The 21,405-nt window shown below is 46.6% G+C and overlaps 1 protein-coding gene across 13 annotated transcripts in view; it reads right to left on the reverse strand.

The window, feature by feature from the left end:
• The window catches only part of LOC126983553 (nascent polypeptide-associated complex subunit alpha, muscle-specific form-like), a 169,609-nt gene that overhangs the window by 19,106 nt on the left and 129,098 nt on the right, over nt 1–21,405 (reverse strand). For 9 of the 13 annotated variants that reach the window (XM_050836336.1, XM_050836330.1, XM_050836328.1 and 6 more), the window contains one exon: nt 18,783–20,923. In XM_050836336.1, the coding sequence (XP_050692293.1) occupies nt 20,651–20,923 (273 nt within the window). In that variant the 3' untranslated portion in view covers nt 18,783–20,650. Of the gene's footprint in view, nt 1–10,106; nt 10,332–17,600; nt 17,771–18,782; nt 20,924–21,405 lie in introns of those variants that run through there. The other 4 variants (XR_007735967.1, XR_007735966.1, XM_050836338.1 and 1 more) reach the window with 4 other exon arrangements.

Here is a 21,405-nt window from a genome sequence, read left to right on the forward strand (position 1 = left end):
ACCAGGCTCTCGTCATCACCATAACTTCATTACGAGATCACCATCATCACCACCACGACCTCTCCATCATCATCATCATCATCAAAACAGGTGCGTTCATTATCACCATCATCATCATCATCATCATCACCACCACCACCATCGTCATCACCACCACCATCATCATCATCATCATCATCACCACCATCATCATCATCATCACCACCATCGTCATCACCACCACCATCGTCATCACCACCACCATCATCATCATCATCATCATCACCACCATCATCATCATCACCACCATCGTCATCACCACCACCATCGTCATCACCACCACCACCATCATCATCATCACCATCATCATCATCATCACCACCATCATCATCATCACCATCATCATCACCACCACCATCACCACCACCACCAACACCATTTATTTCCGTGAGCGTATAATTCCCATCTTCACAATATGTAACCGCAATAAAAATAAAGGAAACTTGGTCTCTCTCTCTCTCTCTCTCTCTCTCTCTCTCTCTCTTCCAGGAGGATTGCAATGTCAGAGGAAATGTTCATTCGTGTTGCGTAATACAAATAAGTCAATATTTACTTTTGCTTTTTGGTGATGCAAAAGAGAGAGAGAGAGAGAGAGAGAGAGAGAGAGAGAGAGAGAGAGAGAGAGAGAGAGAGAGAGAGAGGGGAGCGAGGAGGGAGTCGTCAATCTGTTCGGCGGCGCGGCATGAGCCAGTCATTCTCTTCTCAGCCTCCACAGTAAACACACGCACAACCACATGGATAACGAAAAGCAGCTCCCACTCGCCCTTGACTTCCCCCCCGCCGAGCATCCTCACCACCTTGATGCCTCCCCATACGCCTTGTACATAGCCGAGGACGGCCTGACACACAGCAAAGCGATGGAGCCGAGGTGTCGACGTCTGGTCGTGTGGTTAGCGGTTGTGGTTGCTCTCCTGGTGGCTTTGGGGCTCGCCTATCTGGCGGGGTCGCAGGCCGGCAACTGCGACAACCAAACAAACTGGACCCATTACTTCCACAACCTGACGGAGGCAGAACGACTGACCCACGGGAAGAACGCCGCCTCATGGAAGGATACCGCGGGCCTGGTGGTTAGCTTGGGCTGCCGGCCGATCCTGACGAAGGTGTCGGTGAGGGAGCTGCTGAACCAGACAGACGAAAGGAGGGACTTCACAATCTTCCCATCACACCTGGCCGTGCCCCGCTGTGAAGATACTCACGCCTTCTGCGGCAACGAGAAGCTAGGGGAAGTGATGGGCAGGTGTGGTCCTAAGGTGACGCGCACGGAACACTTCCAGGTGCTGCTGGCGGAGTCCTGGAGTGACTCGACCGTGGAGTGCGAGGTAGATTTGGAGTGTCACTGTGTTCCCCTGAAGAAGACGACACCGGTACCCATGGTGGTGATTGGGGGCGAGGGTGACCTTGGTAGTGGTGGTGATGACAGCTAGTTGTGCTGGTTGGTGTTGAAGCTGCCTTTCAAAGGCTCTCCAATTGCAGTGACGGTGCTGCGAGGTTGTTGTGATGGTGGTGGTGGTGTATTGGTGACGGTGGTGGTGGTGGTGACGGGAGGATTGTGATATTGGTGGAGTTCCTGTCACAGTGGTGGTGGTGATGAGGAGAGAAGGGTTGTGGTGATAATGATGGGGATCCTGTGGTGATGTAATGGTGGTGACGAGACACATATACTGATCGTGAGTTCTCTGTGATGGTGATGACGGTGGTGGTGGTGAATTTAGGTCAAGATGAATATGTATTATATGTTTGAGTTCTAAAGACGTTTTGCCGCTGAAATACGGTGCACGAGACGCTTCGATACACAAAAACGTTTGCAGTATGCCTTAGTGCTAGCAAAAACGTTTCTATGAAGTTTTGTCAGTGAAAAAGTGGAAGTTTGACCTGCATTCATAAACATTTCGGAGCTCACACACCCACATTACATAAGCCTTTCGAGGAGGTTGTGTTACTCTTTCCATGGGTAGTTTGCCAAGCCCAGTGATAATTTGATGAGGCTTATTCTGCACCATAGAGCCGATTTCACAGTCCAACACAGTGTCTTCGTAACAGCCCGAACCAAACTGTAGAATCCCATACAATCCAAAATGGGGAGGTTTTCGACGCCACACTAAATACACAAGACTTTTCCTGTATAGTTTCGTCAAATTTGTGAACTCAAATATAAACACCAGACACTATACAAGGAAATTTCGAAGGCTCTGGTATTGGTTTGGGAGCTTAGTAACCGATCATGGGGAACTGTGAAAGTGGCCCATAGACGTGAAAAAAAACACTCGTTAGAACCCGACTATCTCCTTTGTGACCTTGGGAAATACGCGTTGTGAGGGCCGAGAGCGTCTGGCAGTGCGGAGCTTAAATCTTGTACTACGCCTTATCAGTGACGGAGTGGTGACGTTCAGCCCTAGTATGTATGGGTTTCGAAGCTTTAAGTGACGTCCGCACATGTTTCCGCTGATCCCGTGAAAGTATTTATTTGTTCCGATGCGTTATTTATTGTGCTATGTGACCTGTGCTACGATTACCTGTGAATGAGAGGAGATTATGTGTGTGTGTGTGTGTGTGTAAAAATAGTTTCGATGAGACACTGATCCCACTGACTGCCTGAAACGTTTCTTCGATTATACAAGGAAGACGTTGCGCCATCTATTGTCAGAGAGAGAGAGATTCGTGGAAGCAGGACAAACTGAGTAAAAATAAGATAGTTGAGAGAGAGAGAGAGAGAGAGAGAGAGAGAGAGAGAGAGAGAGAGAGCGCACCACAGTTATCTTGGCACTTGTCCAGAACAACAACAAAAACAACACCATTTGTCCTAGTTCCACGCCTGATGTGAGGTAATACTTGCTTTGTGGCTTTATTGAATGGAATTGGTTGACGCCTTGCACGATTACACACACACACACACACACACACACACACACACACACACACACACACCAAGGTAACAGAGAAATATTACGACTACGATGATCGGGTGAGTTCTGGAGTTAATAATGTGTGTGTGTGTGTGTGTGCGAATCCAGAGAAAAATAAGAATAGACACTTAGCGACACGCACACACCACACACACACGTCAAGGACACATATGCTTCAAAGAACATGCGTGTATTTTAATATTTTAGGATTTCGTCTGATGGCGTAATGTTTCCTTCCTTCCACCTCTCTCTCTCTCTCTCTCTCTCTCTGGTAGTTAATCTATGTACAAATGAGCATAAAATCGATAATGAAAAAAATATGTTGAATGAATGTTACTTACTATTTTAGTTACGAGTCAAAAAAAGTTATGTATTCCTGAAGCTTTCTTGAATATTAATGATGTTCTATAATGTTAATGTCTGCTTATTCGAATCCTGGTGAATGAAAAACTAAGAGAGGCTCGCTAAGTAATGTACTACAGGTAAATAATGTATGGTTGATCGACACACAGGCAACTATAGACATGATTGTGGTTACAGAGTGAGAGAGGGATCGTAATAGGCTTGGGTTTCTGTGTTTATTTGTTGTGAAAGTGTCGCCTGAATTTTCAAACGTACGTATTAGACCTCAGTAAGAAAAATGTGGCCAGCTTGTCTAGTTTAAATTAAGTTGTTTTGACCCGTTATTCTTGGCGTGGTTGGCTATTTTTGTTTGTTTGTTTAATATATCACTTTTAAAGACCGAGTTTGTAATATGTCATCCGCGAAAAAAACAACATTTCTAACTAACTTCGTCCTAAAAAATTCGCATTAGTCTTCAGTAAGAAAAATGTGGCTAATTTGTCTAGTTTAAATTAAGTTGTTTTGACCCGGTCATCCGCGAAAAAACAAAAAATTCGCATTAGTCTTCAGTAAGAAAAATGTGGCTAATTTGTCTAGTTTAAATTAAGTTGTTTTGACCCGTTTTTCATGGCGTGGTTAGTTGATTGCTGTTGTTTAATATATCACTTTTAAAGACTGAGTTTGTAATTGTCATCCGTGAAAAAACAACATTTCCAACTAACTTCGTCCTAAAAATCGGAATAAAAAAAAGGCTACGTAAATTAACGGCTGCCTGGTCGTTTTTGTTGATTTATTTTCTTATATATATCACATTTTAAGACTGCGCTTGTAAAATGTTAACTGCGAAAATCCAACACTGCTAACAAAACCCCGTCTCGAAAGTTAAATTAAAGAGCCAACTAGCCATATAACACTAATACGACGATAAAAAAACAAACAAACAAACAAAAACTTGAGTATGTCTGACGAGTGTTCTAGCGGATACATGTCAAGCAAGTGTACAAAGGAGTCAGGAAACGCGTATCAATCAAGTCGGCGTCACGGTGAACACTTCCTCTAAACCTGTTGCTGTTGTTTCTACGGTCTGTGCTAAAATGGGTCCAGTTTGAGGTGAATGGATACAGTGTGAGACCAACGTTGCCAGATTGTCGTACTCTGCCTCTTATAATTACCGCCTTCCGACCCCCAAAACTGTCTAATAACGAGATTCCTTTATATTTATCGTTAAAAGAGTTAATTCCTCATGTTTCTTGGCAATAGTTAGGCGTCAGAAACCGGTAAATAGTATGCTGTGAGTACGATAATTTGGCAACGGTGTGTGAGATGAATAGATGTATGTACGAAACTGTATAGTATTGCAGCTGGCGATTGTAACAAAGATATTAGTTGAGAGGGTTAGGAGGGAAGGGAGGGGGGTGCGATCCTGTTAATTATAGACGGAATGTATGTGAATAGACCAAATTGTATTACTTATTGTTGTTGGTGTGAAACAAAGGTATAAAGAGAGAGTTTTTTTGGGGGGGAAGGGAAGGGGGAGGAAGGGTGGCTAATTTCGTTAAGTGTATAATGTTAATGTAAAGAAACTAAATTGTGTCGCCCATGGTTGCTAGAAGGTAGAATAAGGGGATAAGGGTAGGCAGCTGGGGGGTGGGGAAGGAAGGGGAGGGATGGGGGGGAGAGAGGAGAGGGGAAGGGGAGGGCAGATTTTGTATATTAATAAATCAACTTGTTTCATTCATGGTTGGTAGAGGATAAAACAAAGGCAGGAGAGAGACAGAGAGGGAGAGAGAAAGGAATATGTTTAGGAGAGAGGGAAAGAGAGAAGAGTGGAGGGAGGGAGAGAGAAGGATGAAGGGAGAGAGAGAACTGTGGAAGAAGGGAGGTATGGGGGGGGAGTGGGGGGTCTCATTAAGCTATTAGGTAATACACGTCAGTTACAAGTATTGATATTCTCTGAAAGGGCGAGGGACGTTCTTCCAGATAAGTGTAAGCAGGCGTACAAAGGCATTCAGGAAACCCGGTATTACGTAGATATCACGGGGGGACATTTCTAGACTTTTTTTAGGCCGGTTCTAGATTGGGTACAAGGACGGACGAAACAATGTGGTTCTTGGTTTGGGAGTAGATCAGGTTCGGTTCGGTTAGGCAGGTGTGTGTGGACAGGTGAGAACGCACATGACCAAGATATACATGCATTTAGATCTTTTACATAACTAACCTATATATACCCTGACCTAACCGACTCCCAGCCACGACCAAGACCAGGACCCAGAGATTCATCCTTTGTATCCATTTTAGAACCGATATAATTTTCCTGCCAGAGAGAGAGAGAGAGAGAGAGAGACTATTTATTGTATATTTATTGCTATGTATATTGAGTCAGACTGCATTATTGTTTGTATAAGACTAAAAGTTTATGTATTTGTTATGTATGATCATGTATGGCGAGAGTGTACATACAGAAGCATTGTAATGATTTTTTATGCATTATTGACTTACCACCAATGAATGTTTGTATTAGCTTTGTATCAAAAAGTATGTCCTGTATCTGTATGGAATGTAGTTGCCATACTCTTAACACTTCAGAGCCCAAGCACACATATGATAATGCTTTCGTAGGCGTTGTGGGCATTTCCAGGGGCAGTTTTATGACCTTGGTGGTAGTGTGCCCCTTGTTCTATACCATGACCCTATAAAAACACTGATTAGAACCCGACTAATCTACTTATCGGCCTAGACTGTTTATATATTGTTGATGAAGGCTTTCGTAGTAGTTTTGGGCATTTCCAGGGGTAGTTTTATGACCCTGGTGGTAGTGTGACGCTTCTTCTGTACCATGAACCTATAAAAACACTGATTAGAACCCGACTAATCTACTTATCGGCCCTAGACTGTATATATATTGTTGATGAAGGCTTTCGTAGTAGTTTTGGGCATTTCCAGGGGCAGTTTTATGACCCTGGTGGTAGTGTGACGCTTCTTCTGTACCACGAACCGAAAACCTCTAGAACCCGATTGATCTCCTTTTCGGCATTTGTAAACAGTTGAGGTGAGGGGTGCAAGCGATTGACACTACCAACCTTTGTATTACCAATGTTTGTATTACTAATGTATGTACCTATATATTATTGCTTTAAAGGGTGAGGTTGGGAGTCTTGGGGGATACTTTATATACATGTCACTGAGGAGAATGAAACCAAAGCTGAACGCGTATTATTCATGTATGTATATATGCATGTCTGTATGTACCGTCGTTTTTGTATATTTTGTTATGCACATTTGTAAAAAAAAACCCACAAGTGAATAAATAAAAAAGAACCAGAAGAAAGCCATTGAGTTATTCCAATCGTGTGTCAAGCAAAAATAATTGGGTTATTTTCACAGTGTGCGTCCGTGTACAGAACGTGGGTGTGTTTATACGTAAAGTTTACACACACACACACACACACACACACACACACACACACACACAGTTTCCAGATATCTAAAGCCCACCAAACCTACCAAAGTCAGCGTGTGTGTGTGTGTTTGGAGCTCAAGAAATGCACATGGGAAGGGGGAGGGTGGGAGTGGGAAGGAGGTGAGGGGCATAACATGGGAGAGCGGGGATGGGGGGGTGGGTGAGTGTGGGGTGGGGAGGGGGGGCAGGTTGGCGAGCTGGGTTGGTTGGGGGTTTTGGGGTTTGACATGTAGGTATCTTATTTCCGGAAGAGTAAACGTTAGTATCGAATTGAGAGTGCATGTGTGTGTGACTAGACGAGAATGTCCGAGGGTTGAGACGACGAGGAAAGGCAGACGAGAGGGTGGTGGGGGAGGCGGAGGTAAGACGAGATTGAGGAGAGGACGGAGGGTAAACATCAAAAACAAAAGAAAAGAATGAGAAAGTGATACGAGGGGAAGGAAAAAGACGGAAAATTAAAAGATGGAGGAGAAAGGCGCAATAGAAAGAGAAGGTGGTGGGGAGGAGGAGAAAGAAGGAAAGGACAAAAGGTCAACATGAAAAATAAAAGAAAAGAATGAGGAAGAGGAGGAAGAAAGAAAAGAAAGACGAGATTGAGGAAAGGACAAAAGGTCAACATGAAAAAGAAAAGAAAAGAATGAGGAGGAGGAGAAAGACGGATAAGAAGGAGAAGATGGAGGAGGAGGAGGAGGAGGAAAAAGGAGGAAAAGAAAGGAGGAGGAGGTGGAGGAAGAGACAAGGTAAAAATGAAAAAGAAAATAATGAGATAGAGATACGAGAAGGGAGAAGAGGGGAAAGAAAGAGAAGATGGAGAAGGAGGAGGAGGAGAGGATGACAATAAAGGAGGAAAAGAAAGAAAGAAAGAGAAAGTTTGGGAGGAGGAGGAGGAGGAGGACGATAAAGGCGGAAAAGAAAGAAAGAAAGAGAAGGTTGGGGAGGAGGAGGAGGAAATGGAGAAGCCTGAATGGTGAAAGAATAGAAGGATATAAGGAGGAAAAACGTGAAGAGAAACAAAGTAAGAACGAGAAAGAGAAAATATGAGAGCAGGAAAGAACTGACATGACACTAAAAATAAAACAATGCTGAGTAAAAAAAATGTAGGAGAAAGAAAAATAATAGGAAACTAAAATGAGAATAAAGGAGAATAAAGCAAAAAGGAGACAGAAGAAGAAATAACACGAAGAATGGCAGGAACAAAGAATATAAAAGAGAATGATAAAGTAAGACGCATGAAAATACAAGTTAGTGGAAGAGAAAAAAAAAGAAAAAGGAGCCAGATTAAAAAGAAAAAAATCAACAACAAAAAAAAGATTAATGAACAAGTAGAAAGACAGAGAACAGACAAACAAACAAGAGAGAGAGAGAGAGAGAGAGAGAGAGAGAGAGAGAGAGAGAGAGAGAGAGAGAGAGAGAGAGAGAGAGAGAGATGCATGGGAATAAACGTGGGAGAAAAAAACGAAGAAAACTGATAAACTGGGAAGAAGAGAAGAAAGAAGAATAAAAGGAAGAACAGGAACAGGAATTTAAAAGAGGAGGACAGAGAAATTGAGACGCATGGGAATAAACGTGGGAGAAAAAATGAGGAAAACTGAAGGAAAAATAAATAAAGCAAGAGGAAAAAACGAACAAATAAAAATAAGTACAGGAAAAAAGATCATAAAAGAAAATGACGGATAAATCGAGAAGCAAGTGAATAAATGAAGATAATGAGAAGGGGCCTAGTGCTAATCAGACACGATATGGGGGGTAAGAGGGGGGGGAGGAAAGCATTAAAGTCGCGGGGGGGTGGGGGGTTGGGGTTGGGGTGGGGATCCGCACCATGCATGCAGCTAAGTGCCTGAATTTTGGTACTATTAACGCCAATATCCTTACACCCACCCACCACCCGACACCAAGCACCCGTGACTGCCTTGACTGACTCACCAGGAAGGACGAATGGGGGGGTCCTGGTCGGGGGAGGGTGGAGGGAGGGGATGGAGAATGAGGTCTACCGGCGGTAGACCGGCGACCATATACGATTTTCGATTTCTCCGACCGGCGACGGCAGCAGGTCAGTCGGCGGTCGACCGCCGGCCTACCGGCGGCAGACCGCCGGTCTACCGGCGGCAGACCTGCTGCACATCGACGAGCAAACACTTTCTTTGCATTTTCATATATTTATAATTACCTCATAAATAGCTTCATACCTAAATTCATTCGTGTGCATAAAACACTCTCGCTCTCTCTCTCTCTCTCTCTCCTTTCACCCATTCCTCTTCCTCCTTTTTTTTCATCTCTTTCCACCCTCTCTCCCTTCCTTCCTCACTCTCCTCCATCCCTCCCTCTCTATTACTCACTAACTCCCACCTTTTCCTCCTTACATTCCTTTCCTCTCTCTCTCTCTCTCTCTCTCTCTCTCTCTCTCTCTCTCTCTCTCTCTCTCTATCTATCTCTCTATCTATCTATATATATATATAAATATATATATATATATAGATATATATATATATATATATATTTTCTCTTTCACCCATTCCTCTTCCTCCTTTATCGCATCTCCCTCTCTCTCTTCATCCCTCGCTCCTACCTGTTCCTCTTCGTTTTCCTCCTTCCTCCCTCGCTAATCCCCAGGTCAGACACAGGTGTTCACTCGCGGTCGACCGCCGGTCGACCGCCGGTCTGCCGCCGGTCTGCCGTGGGTGTCGGCGGCTGACCGCCGGTCGACCGGCGACATTTTTCCACACCGCCGGTCGACCGGGCGCATCGCCGATATCTTCGAAAATTTTAAAGTTGACCGGCGGTGGTCGGCTGCGTCTACGGTCCTCAGGGTCGACCGGCGGTCGACCGGCGGTCTGCCGCCGACAATCCCCGATCTTACAGCCGGTCGACCGGCGACCGGCTTATCGGGAGTCATCGGGGACGGTCGCGACCGGGACCGGGAATGTGTGAGAGCCCCTTAACGCTTTGTATCGCTTCTTCCCAACATCACTAAAGTCTCCTGCCGCCCTCCTCCTTCCCCCTTTCCTCCCTCCTCCCTGTCTTTCAACTCTCCAGCCATATCCTTATTTTCCTTCCCTCACATCATTCCTATCCCCTCTCCCTCCCCTCAACCCCTTCTCTCTCCCTCCTCCTCTCTTACATACTGAACATAACCCCCCCACAGAACACTACCCTTAACTCTACCTACAACCTTCCCCTTTCTTATCTACTCACACCTCTGCGTACCTACCTTAACCTTCCTCTCCCCACAACCTCCCTTTACATAATTCCCACCCCCTAACCTCCCCTTCTCCCCAGTCATGCCTCTCCCTCCACCTAACCTCCCCTACACCCAATCATACCTCCCCCTTGAGCATAGTGTCTCCCCTCCCCTTTACACTTACTTGATTCACTCCCCATCCAGCTGCTCTGAGGAGTGGGGAGGGGGGTGAGGAGGGGGGATGGGGGCGTTGGGTGCTTCTTAATCTGTCCTGCTTTCATCTGCCGCGTCCTGCTGTCCTGCTCGTGTCCTACTTGGTCTCATTATTCGCTTCCTGCTTATCCTTCTTCCTTCCCTCTTCTCTCTCTCTCTCTCTCTCCTTTCTCTTCGTCTTCGTCCTGTCCTGTTCCTGTTAACGTGTGGGTATTATTATTATTATTATTATTATTATTATTATTATTATTATTATTATTATTATTATTATTATTATTATTATTATCATCATTCTCATTACATTCATGGTCTTTATACTACTAAGAAAACATTGCAGTTGATTATTTTTTAACTTCATAAGCTCTTACTTTCCTTTCCTTAATTCCTATTTGCTGTGTGGTATGAAAGCTTTACTATAATCAATACTAAAGTTGGTATTAACATTATTATTCAGTAGTAGTAGTAGCAGTAGTAATAATTGTAGTAGTAGCAGTTGTAGTTATAATGATAGTAGAAGTAGTAGTAGAAGTAGTAAAAGTAGCAATAGCAAAGGTAATAGCGGCTCACTGGAAAAAACAACAACCCTGGCCGGCAGTAATAATTATAAGCTATCGCCCGGCCCCGCCACGCCACGCCACGCCACGCAGACACGCCGAGAACACTACAGCTCATAAAACTTCACCACCTCTGTCATGAAGCCGCCTACACAGCCTACTTACACACCCCGCCCTCTACACCGCCGCCCTTATGCGCCCACCTGCCGCACTGACCCAAACAAGCTTACGTCACCACCTAAAGAGAGCATCAGGACACCGTGAGTCAGCTCCGTGCCTGTTCCCTCCCTCCGCCCCCAATGCACCCCCGCTACCCCGCCCCAGCCAGCAAACTACCGACTCCTCAGACTAAGAAACAAACAAAAGTGCACCCAAGAAAAAAGACATCCTGGCCTGAGAAGCAACGGAAGGGGATAAAAAGTTAATGTCTAAAATACAATCCAGCAGTTAACATAATCTGGCACGCACCGGCCCACCAAATGCATATCATGAACACTTACGCGCACGAGGATCAGAAACGAAGGAGAGAGAGAGAGAGAGAGAGAGAGAGAGAGAGAGAGAGAGAGAGAGAGAGAGAGAGAGAGAAAGCAGAAAAAGGACGAACTAAAATAAAAAAGAAATAAATTAAAAGAAAAAGGAAAGGGAAGGAGGAAATATGGAGACACAAAAAAGGAGAAAAAAAGTGACGTCCTCACTAATAACCACACCGCCAACCGAGGCTATTCAAAGCATCAAAACTACTCCAGCAAAGTCTCTGCCATACCCTCGACAGATCTTAGCCCGAGCATTGAAATGATATGTCAGCCCCGTCAGTACGTCACAAAAAGCCAATCATTTCAAAGCATCCAGAGAGCGAGACTTGCCGGTGTATCAAGAAGCTGCAACAGACTCGATATTATCTAGTCATTTAAAACACTAAGGTTGGTATTTTCAGACGCTTCCGGCTCTCACATCAACAATTTCTAGAGGCGAAAAGGAAAATCAGTCTGGTTCTAATGTCTTTTTTTAGGTTCATGGTACAGAATAAAGGTTAAACTACCACCAGGGTCATAAAGGTACCCCTGCAAATACCCACATATCCTAGGAAAGCCTTGTCAAATATATGTAATTGAGCGCAGAACTGTTTAAGAATACGGCCATAAATCTTCAGAGCATCAAAACACCAAATCTATCAATGCATCAACAATTTAGGTCCACATTCTCAGACGCTTTGAGCTTCCTTGATAACTATTTTACAAGGTCACAAAGGAGATGAGTCGGATTCTCGTGGGTACTTTCTCACGGTCATGGTGCAAAGCCTTGCACGATTACTAGGCTCCTAACACTACCCGTGGACAAACTAACACAGCATCTATAAAAGACTTGCTATGTGGGTGTCTAAGCCTCGAAATGTTTGAGTATACCAGCCTGAAGATCTAAAAAACGTCCTCAGATCATAGCAAAGCGGCATAACACGCAGTGTGCTTGTATACATGATGGACGTTACCCAGGATAATGGAGTAGGTGGCCGGCATCACAGAAACTCTTGGAACTTTACCTTGTTTTAGTTTCTCGGGCTGATACGCTCCTGTTCTCTGAATCGATAAGTGACCACACGGCTAAGATCTGTCGAAGGTATGGCAGAGACTTTCCTCGGTATTGCTTCGTGAGCCCGAGCAGTGTACCACTTGTTGGTTCGAGACTGTGGTTCCCGGACGGTCTCGAGCTTACTGTGTCACGCCGCTTCGTTCTTTGACGCAATAATGTTTGGGTGATCGATGTGTTCCACTGTCAGGTTCTTAACGTCATAGCATCATCACTGAGTAGGTTTTTGATTCTTTGATACCTTTTTTTTTTTTGTGCTGTGATGATTTTAAACGATTTCATGCTTTGATTACATCTGGATCTTTTGATACACCGATGACCTCTCTCTTTTGATGCATTGAAATTATATGAACTTTTTGACAAAATGAAAGCATCGGGAAATTTGACGGATTGATGTTTTTTGATGATTTGATCAAATAAGACTTGGACAGAGTGGAGTCACAGGCCCGTACCAAGAGTCACGAAGGTTTAGCGACGAAGATCGAAGGGAAGGACGGTGCGTACCTATAGTCACTAGCATTTTTGGAACGAAGGTCTGCGGGAGACGATGGGAAGGCAAGGTCTACCCCGTGTCTTCCTTCAGACCTTCGAGGAAAAATATGTTTATTTTCCAAATTTGGCGTGGCAAATAGTTGCGGTTCAGTTAAAACAATCTGAGAAAATATTTTCCCTAATTGGAAAGTCATATATTACAGTTGCAGCGAATATGTTTGTCTTGTTTACAACAACAGCACGCGCCTTCAAAGCACAGAGGAACCAGCCAGGCGGGAACCTTCGTGGCTCACATTCTCCAACGATCTGTGGTTTTTCAAATTCTTTATCATTTCAGTTAAGGCATCTGGCTCTGCAAGTGCAAACAAAGGGTATCTTAATAATTTACTGCATGCAAATAACGATTAATAATGGAAAAAACATGAAATAATAAATAATAAGTGTTGAATGCGATGCTAGGCTATTTCGAATATATTAGGCTGCCCATGTTATTTATACATGCAACATCAAAATTCCTTATGTATAGACACTTGCAGAGTCGTATGTCACTTTATATCCCTTAATGAGATGAAATATGAGTATCTGAAAGGCTATAGATCGTTCGAGTATGATCAAACTATACTGTTTGATATACAAGTTGTTTCTTCGTGTCCTTGTATGGTATATTATCGATGCAAATCTTCTGTTTGCGGTTCATATACGATGGTTTGAGGATTTTTTGGATACACAAACATTCAAATGATCTTCACGCAATCACAAACTCACAATGCGCAGGTGCCACATCTACGTTCACGAGTGGACAGACGGAATGAAACGGACAATATTATGGCTGTAATAGCACCATGGAGGTATTATACCTCCATGAATAGCACTGTGTGTTTGTATGTGTGTGCGTGCATTAGATCTGGTAGGTGAAAAGAAGGTTGCAGTGTGTGTATGTGCATTTACCTTCCCGAGCGACTTGTGGTAAGGATTGAAGGCACGGTCTGAGGCCGTGCCTACATTGTCGAAGGGAAGGTACGCGGCTCGACCTTCATGACTCTTGGTACGGGCCTAAGGCTCTTCGTCTCATCAGCTCTCCTCCTCTTACTGATGGTCTTCTACCTCTTAAATTTCGCCGCCATGTTGCCTCTCTTTCTATCTTCTATCGATATTTTCACGCTGACTGCACTTCTGAACTTGCTAACTGCATGCCTCCCCACCTCCAGCGGCCTCGCCACACACGACTTTCTACTCAAGCTCATCCCTTTACTGTCCAAATTCCTTACGCAGGAGTTAACCAGCATCTTCACTCTTTCATCCCTCACGCTGGTAAACTGTGGAACAATCTTCCTTCATCTGTATTTCCTCCTGCCTACGACTTGAACTCTTTCAAGAGGAGGGTATCAGGACACCTCTCCTCCCGAAATTGACCTATCTTTCGGCCACCTCCTTGGATTCTTTTTAGGAGCAGCGAGTAGCGGGCTTTTTTTTATTATTGTTTCCTTTCTTTTATGCCCTTGAGCTGTCTCCTTTGATGTAAAAAAAAAAAAAAAAATACCAGTCACAAGACACAAAACACTCTTATCCGGTCCCACGTGTTGATCACGTAGTACGTTCGGCCATGCCTTTTTTTTATTTTTTATTTATTTTTTATTTTTTTACAACAAAGGAGGCAGCTCAAGGGCACACAAAAAAAGGAAACAATAATAATAAAAAAAGCCCGCTACTCGTTGCTCCTAAAAAAGAAACAACGTCCTCCGCCACGGCGGAAGCCACGGCTGGAGGCACGCACTATACCAGGCGCGGATCCATAGGGGGTAAGGGTAGGGCTGGGGGTAAGGGGAAGGCTGGGGGGTGGGCGGCATCCGGTGTGCCCCCCCCTGGCTTGACAGATCGGATATGATATAAGCTTATGCTGAAAAAAAAAAAAAAAAAAAAGAGGGCAATTTTCTGAACATTGATGCCCCCCCCCCCATTTCCTCGGCCCGCACTCGTTCCTGATTTTGTGGATCCGCCCCTGTACATCAACAAAGCAGAGTCCTCCAATGAACGCTACAGGATACACGCAACGCAAACACAACAAGCACTGGGGAAATACAGCGAAAGGCCTCGCAGAACAATACGAAGACCACAAAACCTTATGGCAGGGAATTCAACGCTTGCGGGGGACCCTCTAAAACGCCTCAGCGACCTTGAGAAAGCAGGACGCAAAACAGAAGACTATGACGATATTTGATCGAGAGCTGAGGGCAAACTGGAGGTCAGTGTTCCCAATATCGCCTGGAGACAACGTTGACTATGGGCCAGTTTTACAGTCCAATACAGGGAGTTTGTGAGCTCCCCAACCAAACACAAAATACGACGAAAATTTCTTGTTTGGCGTTGATATAGAGATGGGGCAATTTTAGGAAACAACACATCAGTAAATCTCTTTATTAGTACCTGGTATTGAGTGGAAATAACGGATCATTGAGGAGAATATAGTTTGGTTTGGGCGCTTACAATGACTCGGTGTTGGACTGTCGAACTGGCCCTATGACCAAGACAATGGGCGAGAAGTATTGGCGTGGCTTCATCACAAGAATCTCGCCTCACCCCACTGACGAATCGCGCCGTCTGACTCATGCTAATCTGGTTACAGTGGAAACGGGAACGGCGGAGCTTCGAGTAGCAATAAACAAAACGAAAACGACATCCCTCGGAGTGCAAAATCGATAAACAGATCAGTATGTTATCTACCCCCCCCCCCTCCCTTGAGGGCTGGCGCAAACTAAAACTAAACTAACAAACACAACAAACTAAACACAACGCCATGTTGACCACAGGATACTTTCACAGACAATTTAAAGTAGCAACATTTACCATGATGATTAAGCCCCGTAAACCATCCACAGGCCAGAAAAAAAACACAGGCCAATCTCACTCCTAAGAAGTTCTAGAAAAAATCTTCGAAAGAATAATCAACTTCAGGCTCGGGTGTCACTTCGAGGAAAACGACCTCTGTAACCCGTCCCAATACGGCTTCAGGGCAGGGAGGAGCACCACGTCGGCTATTTCCATCGTTAGAGAAAAAATACACTTACTAATAAAAATTTGGTGGGATGCTCTATAGCTGCACGTGGCCTCGGTGCTCATCTCCTTACCATTGACCCGAAAGCCTGTGGTGGGTAAGAACCACACTGGAGTCCGTATGTGATATCCAGGTTACCACAGTTTACTCTCCTCAGGTTTCTCCAGGGACCCATTTATAGAGCATCCCGAAAGAGAGGATAAATAGCTGGGTGGGCTGCACGACGACTACCCGGGCCAGGATTCGAATCCGGGCCCGAGGATTCGTAGCTAGGCACGCTAACCACTGCACCACGGAGGCGTATGCACACTAAAGGACAAGGAACTACACAATAATATATTTAGCGTTACATCAGCGAGGCGTTTGACAAGGTCCGGTTACAAGGCCAGCAATACAAACTTCTACAACTCGGACTGCCAGACTTAACGGGAAGAATATGTATGTGACCTTCATCAACGATCAGCCTCCATCAGAGTTAAGTCAGCACTACCATCCCCCTTCCCCCTCCGCTGCGGTGTGCCCCGAGGCAGCGTGTTGTCCCCGACGTTGTTCATCCCCTGCAGGTCCGGCATGCCCCGGCCTAGAAACGTTAACTTAGTGGATTTATATTATGCTGACGACGCAACGTAAATAAACTGTAACCTCTAACGGTATCCTAGACGATGATGACGCCCTTGTGCGGGAAACGATCAGACTCAAAACCTTCGAGAGAGCTTGGAAGACCAAAACAGATAAATGTTCTGTGGTTGCACTCGCGTATATTTCCTACACTAAACTACTCACCCACTACGACACACACGGCCCCCCACACCAAAATATTAACTACAAAGACTACAGAACAAAGGGTTGAAATTTGCCACAGGACAGAAGTATCCGAACACGGAAGACACGGAAACACAGCACTGCAGGCTCTAAGTAACCAAACAAACAAACAAACAAAAAGGCAGCACGAGTCTAAGGGAGCGGCCCGCGAGATTTGGGAGAAACGTGACCGACAATAAGACATGAACTACACTCACGCCAACGAACTCTACGGCATCGCAAACATGAACATCACTGGTTCCCACGCAGCATGATGCCACTACGAGAGCAACCGCCCACACACCACAAATGACACCACACACACGCAAATCAAACACACTTCCCCAGCGCTCCGGGGCATACAAATAAGGTGCCCGATAAAAAAATCCTACATCATACCAATTAACGAACCTACACCATGCAACTGTACACTCCTACTGTATTTCCTCTTCCTCCAACTGCACCTTATCCACTAACCCACTTCCTCTTCTGGCTAAATCCGTGAGAGGAAAAAATATTGATTAGTAGAAATGATAATAGTAATAGAAAAAGTAGAAGTGGTAGTCGTCATCGCAGTAGTAGTTGTAGTAGGTAGTAGTAGTTGTAATAGGTAGTAGTAGTAGTAGTAGTAGTAAGAAAGTAGTAACTATTATTATTATTAGTAGTAGTGGAAGGAATGGTGATAAAGTCTTAGTATGAATATAGAGGTGCGTTATTGTAGTTTCTCCAATGTAAAGGAGTAGTACAAGTAGTAGTAGTAGTAGCAGCAGAAGTAATGGTGGTGGTTAGAAAAATAGTAGAATCATCAGTGGTAGTAGCAGTAAGAAAAAATAGTAGTAGTAGTAGTAGCAGTAGTGGTAGTAGTAGTAGTAGTAGTAGTAGTAGTAGTAGTGGTAGTAGTAGTAGTATAGCAGTCGTAGTAGTCTTGTTGATGTAGCAGTAGCAATAGAAGTACCGTAACAATGGCTGCTGTGTTCGGTACCCACTGTTATCCTTGCTAGTCACTCGATACTATAGTAGTTGTAGATCTTGCCGCCTCTGCTGTTCTGAGTATTCTCCAAGTCTTGACACACCCGGGCCGCGACTCCAGGCTCACCATGCCCAGGCCCACACACTTGATGGAGAAACAAGAGTGGCAGGCAACGCGGTGACCTGCAACGGGTTAGAATATTTTAGTTACAGCTCCACTCGAGGCCATAAAACACACACACTCACACACCTTCTAAATACTGTACAGGGAGGCGTTTCTTTTTTTACAGCAAAGGAGACAGATCAAGTGCTTAAAAAAGAAAAAAAAAGAAAATGAAAAAAAGCCCGCTACTTACTTACTTTTTTATAGGTGTAGGTGAAGGGAGCGTGGTAAGGTTAACTTTTGGCCCTAACTCACATTACGAAGCTTAACAAGGGTGGTTAGTAGTAATTACCTCCATGGTAGTAATAATTATTAGCAAGAATAGTTTAGATAGCCCTTTAATATTATTGTTACATTTTCTTCCTTCCACGCGACGGGAAGAAAACAAGGAAATAAGAGGAGGCACTAAGGCATAAATTTCTATCTCTGTGACGAGGACTTGAGGATTGACACACACACACACACACACACACACACACACGGTAAAAGTTCTTGTGCTCACCTTTCCTTGACGCAATTATCCTCCGACAGGTAGACGTGCCTCCTCCTCCTCCTCCTGTCTCTTCCGTTACCTGTTGCTGCTCCTCGATATGCCAGGTACCGCGGCGAATTCCTCCCCCCCCCCTCCCCCAACTACTACTACTACTACTACTGCTACTACTACTACTACTACTACTACTACTACCATCACTACTGTTATTACCACAACTACTGCCCCCACCATCACTACCTTTTTTTTTTTCTTTACAGCTAAGGAGCCCGCTATAGCACGCCTCCCGCAATGATTTTATTGGAAATAGCTATAAATACTACTACTACTACTACCACTACTACTACTACTACTACTACTACTACTACTACTACTACTACTACTGTTTTTATTCCCACCAATATTACTATACTACTACTACTACTACTACTACAGTACTATTACTACTACCACCTATTGTTAGTATTTCTGCTGCAGTCACAGCCACCACTACTGTTTCTGGGGCCGTCCTTTCCGTGCGCGGGGTTAGTAACAAATCAACGTAGCTTCAAAATGACAGTTTAATACATTGAGTGATAAGGTACATTTATACAAAAAATATGGAGGGGGGAAGGGCCTAGCCTGGCAGCCCCGCCCCCCCACTGGCATTGACCCAGTGACAACACAACAATGGGAGGGGAGGGAGGGGGCAGGGGAGGGGCGAAGGGTAGGGGAGAGGGGAGGGAAGGGGAAGGGGGGGGGGGAATTGTAACGCTCGACACCCTATGCAACACAACAGGACATGGTAACGTCGAAAGTAATCGGTAGAAACAGTCTGCTGCTGCTGCTGCGGTCGTTGAGGTCGCCGGGCACGCGACAGGTGTCCGGCGTGCCGCGGCACGCCTGCACGACACCCCCGGGGAGGGACACGCCTGGCGCTCCTCCATTGCCTCACCCTTCGCGGGGTGGATTACTCACGGGAGAAGCAGCGCTCCAAGGCAGCTTTCTGACGGGACTGCGGGACACTAACTGACCTGTTCGGGCTGCTGGGCAGCCAAATGCAGCCATGCTGCTGCTGTTCCTCCCGCCGCGGCAGCACATACATTCAACTCACGCGGCGGCATGTCTTTTAGTCCATCCGTCACGTGTGTGTGTGTGTGTGTGTGTGTGTGTGTGTGTGTGTGCGCCAGGCGCCGGTGCCTCCCGCAGCGTGGCCGGACCGGCAGCTCTGCTCGCCCGTGGCAAACACTCCGTGGCTGGCCGTGGCGGCATCTCATCAGTACCTGGCAGAGATGGGCCGCGGGGCGCCCCTCGCAATGCGCAGCTACAACTCTTCTTGGCGGCCCACTACAAAACACAGCTGCTGGGAGGACCACGGCACTCATTACCTCTACTGCAAGGGGACACACAGCAACGGGGCACGGCGGCGAGCGAGAGGCACCGCCCCGACACGCCCGGCACTGGGTGGGGCAGAAGGAACGGAAAGGTGGCGGGGCACTCTCAGGCCCCGAGGGGCAACAACACTCACCGGGATGATGATGATGTGTGTGTGTGTGTGTGTGTGTGTGTGTGTGTGTGTGTGTGTTCTTTTGATTGTCCGACACGCTTGCCCGCCAGCATGCCTGCCACACACACACACACACACACACACACACACACACACACACACACAGGCGTGCGCACACACACACACACACACACACACACACACACACACACACACACACACACACACACACACACACACACACACACACACACACACACACACACACACACACACACACACACACACTTTGCCGCCACGCAGCCACAAACAAACAAACACTACCTCTCGGGGTTAGCCTACAAACCTATGATGTAAATACAGTATATATAAAACAGTAACACACCGAAGGATTTACGTCCGTGGCGCCGCGGGACGGGGCCTCGCGGGGCCCGGACGGCGGCCGGGGCGGGGCGGGGCGGGGCCTCGGGGAACACGGAGCAGACACAGGGAAGCCGCTACACTATATACGCGCCGCGCCGCCCCGCCCCGCCCCGGCGAGGCCTCGTTGGGGCCGCTATGTACACGTCATCGCAGAGGTTAAAGCTCGTGGTGGGGGTGAGCGGGGGGTGGAGCGGGGCGGGGCGGGGCCCGTCACCTGCTGCTGCCCAGGGCTGCGTTGTGGCCGGGGTTGACGAAGCCATGGGTGGCGGGCGCTCCGCCGCCCCCGCCACCCCCGCCGCCCCCGCCGCCGCTGCCGGCCATGGCGCCGCCACCCATGCCGCCCATGGCCATGCTGTTGGCCATGCTGGTGCTAACGGGCGGGACGCCGAAGAAGGGCGTGGTGAAGGAGGTCGGGAAGTACGAGTGGGTGGGCGGGACGCTGGCCGCCGCCGCTGCCACTGAGGGGGGCGCCGACCCCGCCCCGGCGTACCCCTAGTCATGTCAGATGGGCGTGGGCGGCACCGTGAAGTCGTGCAGGGCGGAGCGCACGCTGTCGTACAGCGGGCGGTTGTCGTCGCAGTAGTTATCGGTGCAGAGTGAGTGTATCTTGGAGAGGTACGAGTCGAAGTTGTCGTGGCTCAGCCGCTCGTTGGGTGGCGGGGCGCCGCCCCCGCCGGGGAGCTTCACGTGTTCCAGCAGCGACATCACGTTGTTCCGTAGCGACTCGTAGTACTCGGTGAGGTGCGCGCCGCGCTCACCAGCTCCAGCCGCCTCCTGGGGGGGTGGGGGGTTGAGGTGGAGCTGCCTATATATAGTCCGACTCAGCTATGATCATGAATCTCCCACATTGGCCCCGGGCCTCCCATTATAGTTATGTAGTCCTCCTGTATATGTAGTCAGTTTGGGCGTGGCGCTCGGGAAGTTCCCTGGCCACAGCTCTGCCAAATCTTATCTAATGTATACTGAATATTTGAAGAAAAAAAAAAATCAAATAGTACGTAGATGACACATGAGGGAGAGTGAAGCATTGAGGTGATGCGGCAGCGCTGTGGAGAGGATCGGGGCCCACCCAAACTGACTTCATATTTGTGTCGAACTAAAGTATTAAGGGGTGGCTGCCTCCAACCCGGGGTGGTGGTGCGGGGAGCGAGGGAATATGCCAGACACCAGGGCCGGCACTCCCCGCCACCCTTACCACCATCAGTACCTCCCCCTTGACGATTCATATCACTACTACTATAATTAAGGCACTACAC

This window comes from Eriocheir sinensis, chromosome 54 (assembly GCF_024679095.1).
Source record: "Eriocheir sinensis breed Jianghai 21 chromosome 54, ASM2467909v1, whole genome shotgun sequence".
NCBI lineage: Eukaryota > Metazoa > Arthropoda > Malacostraca > Decapoda > Varunidae > Eriocheir > Eriocheir sinensis.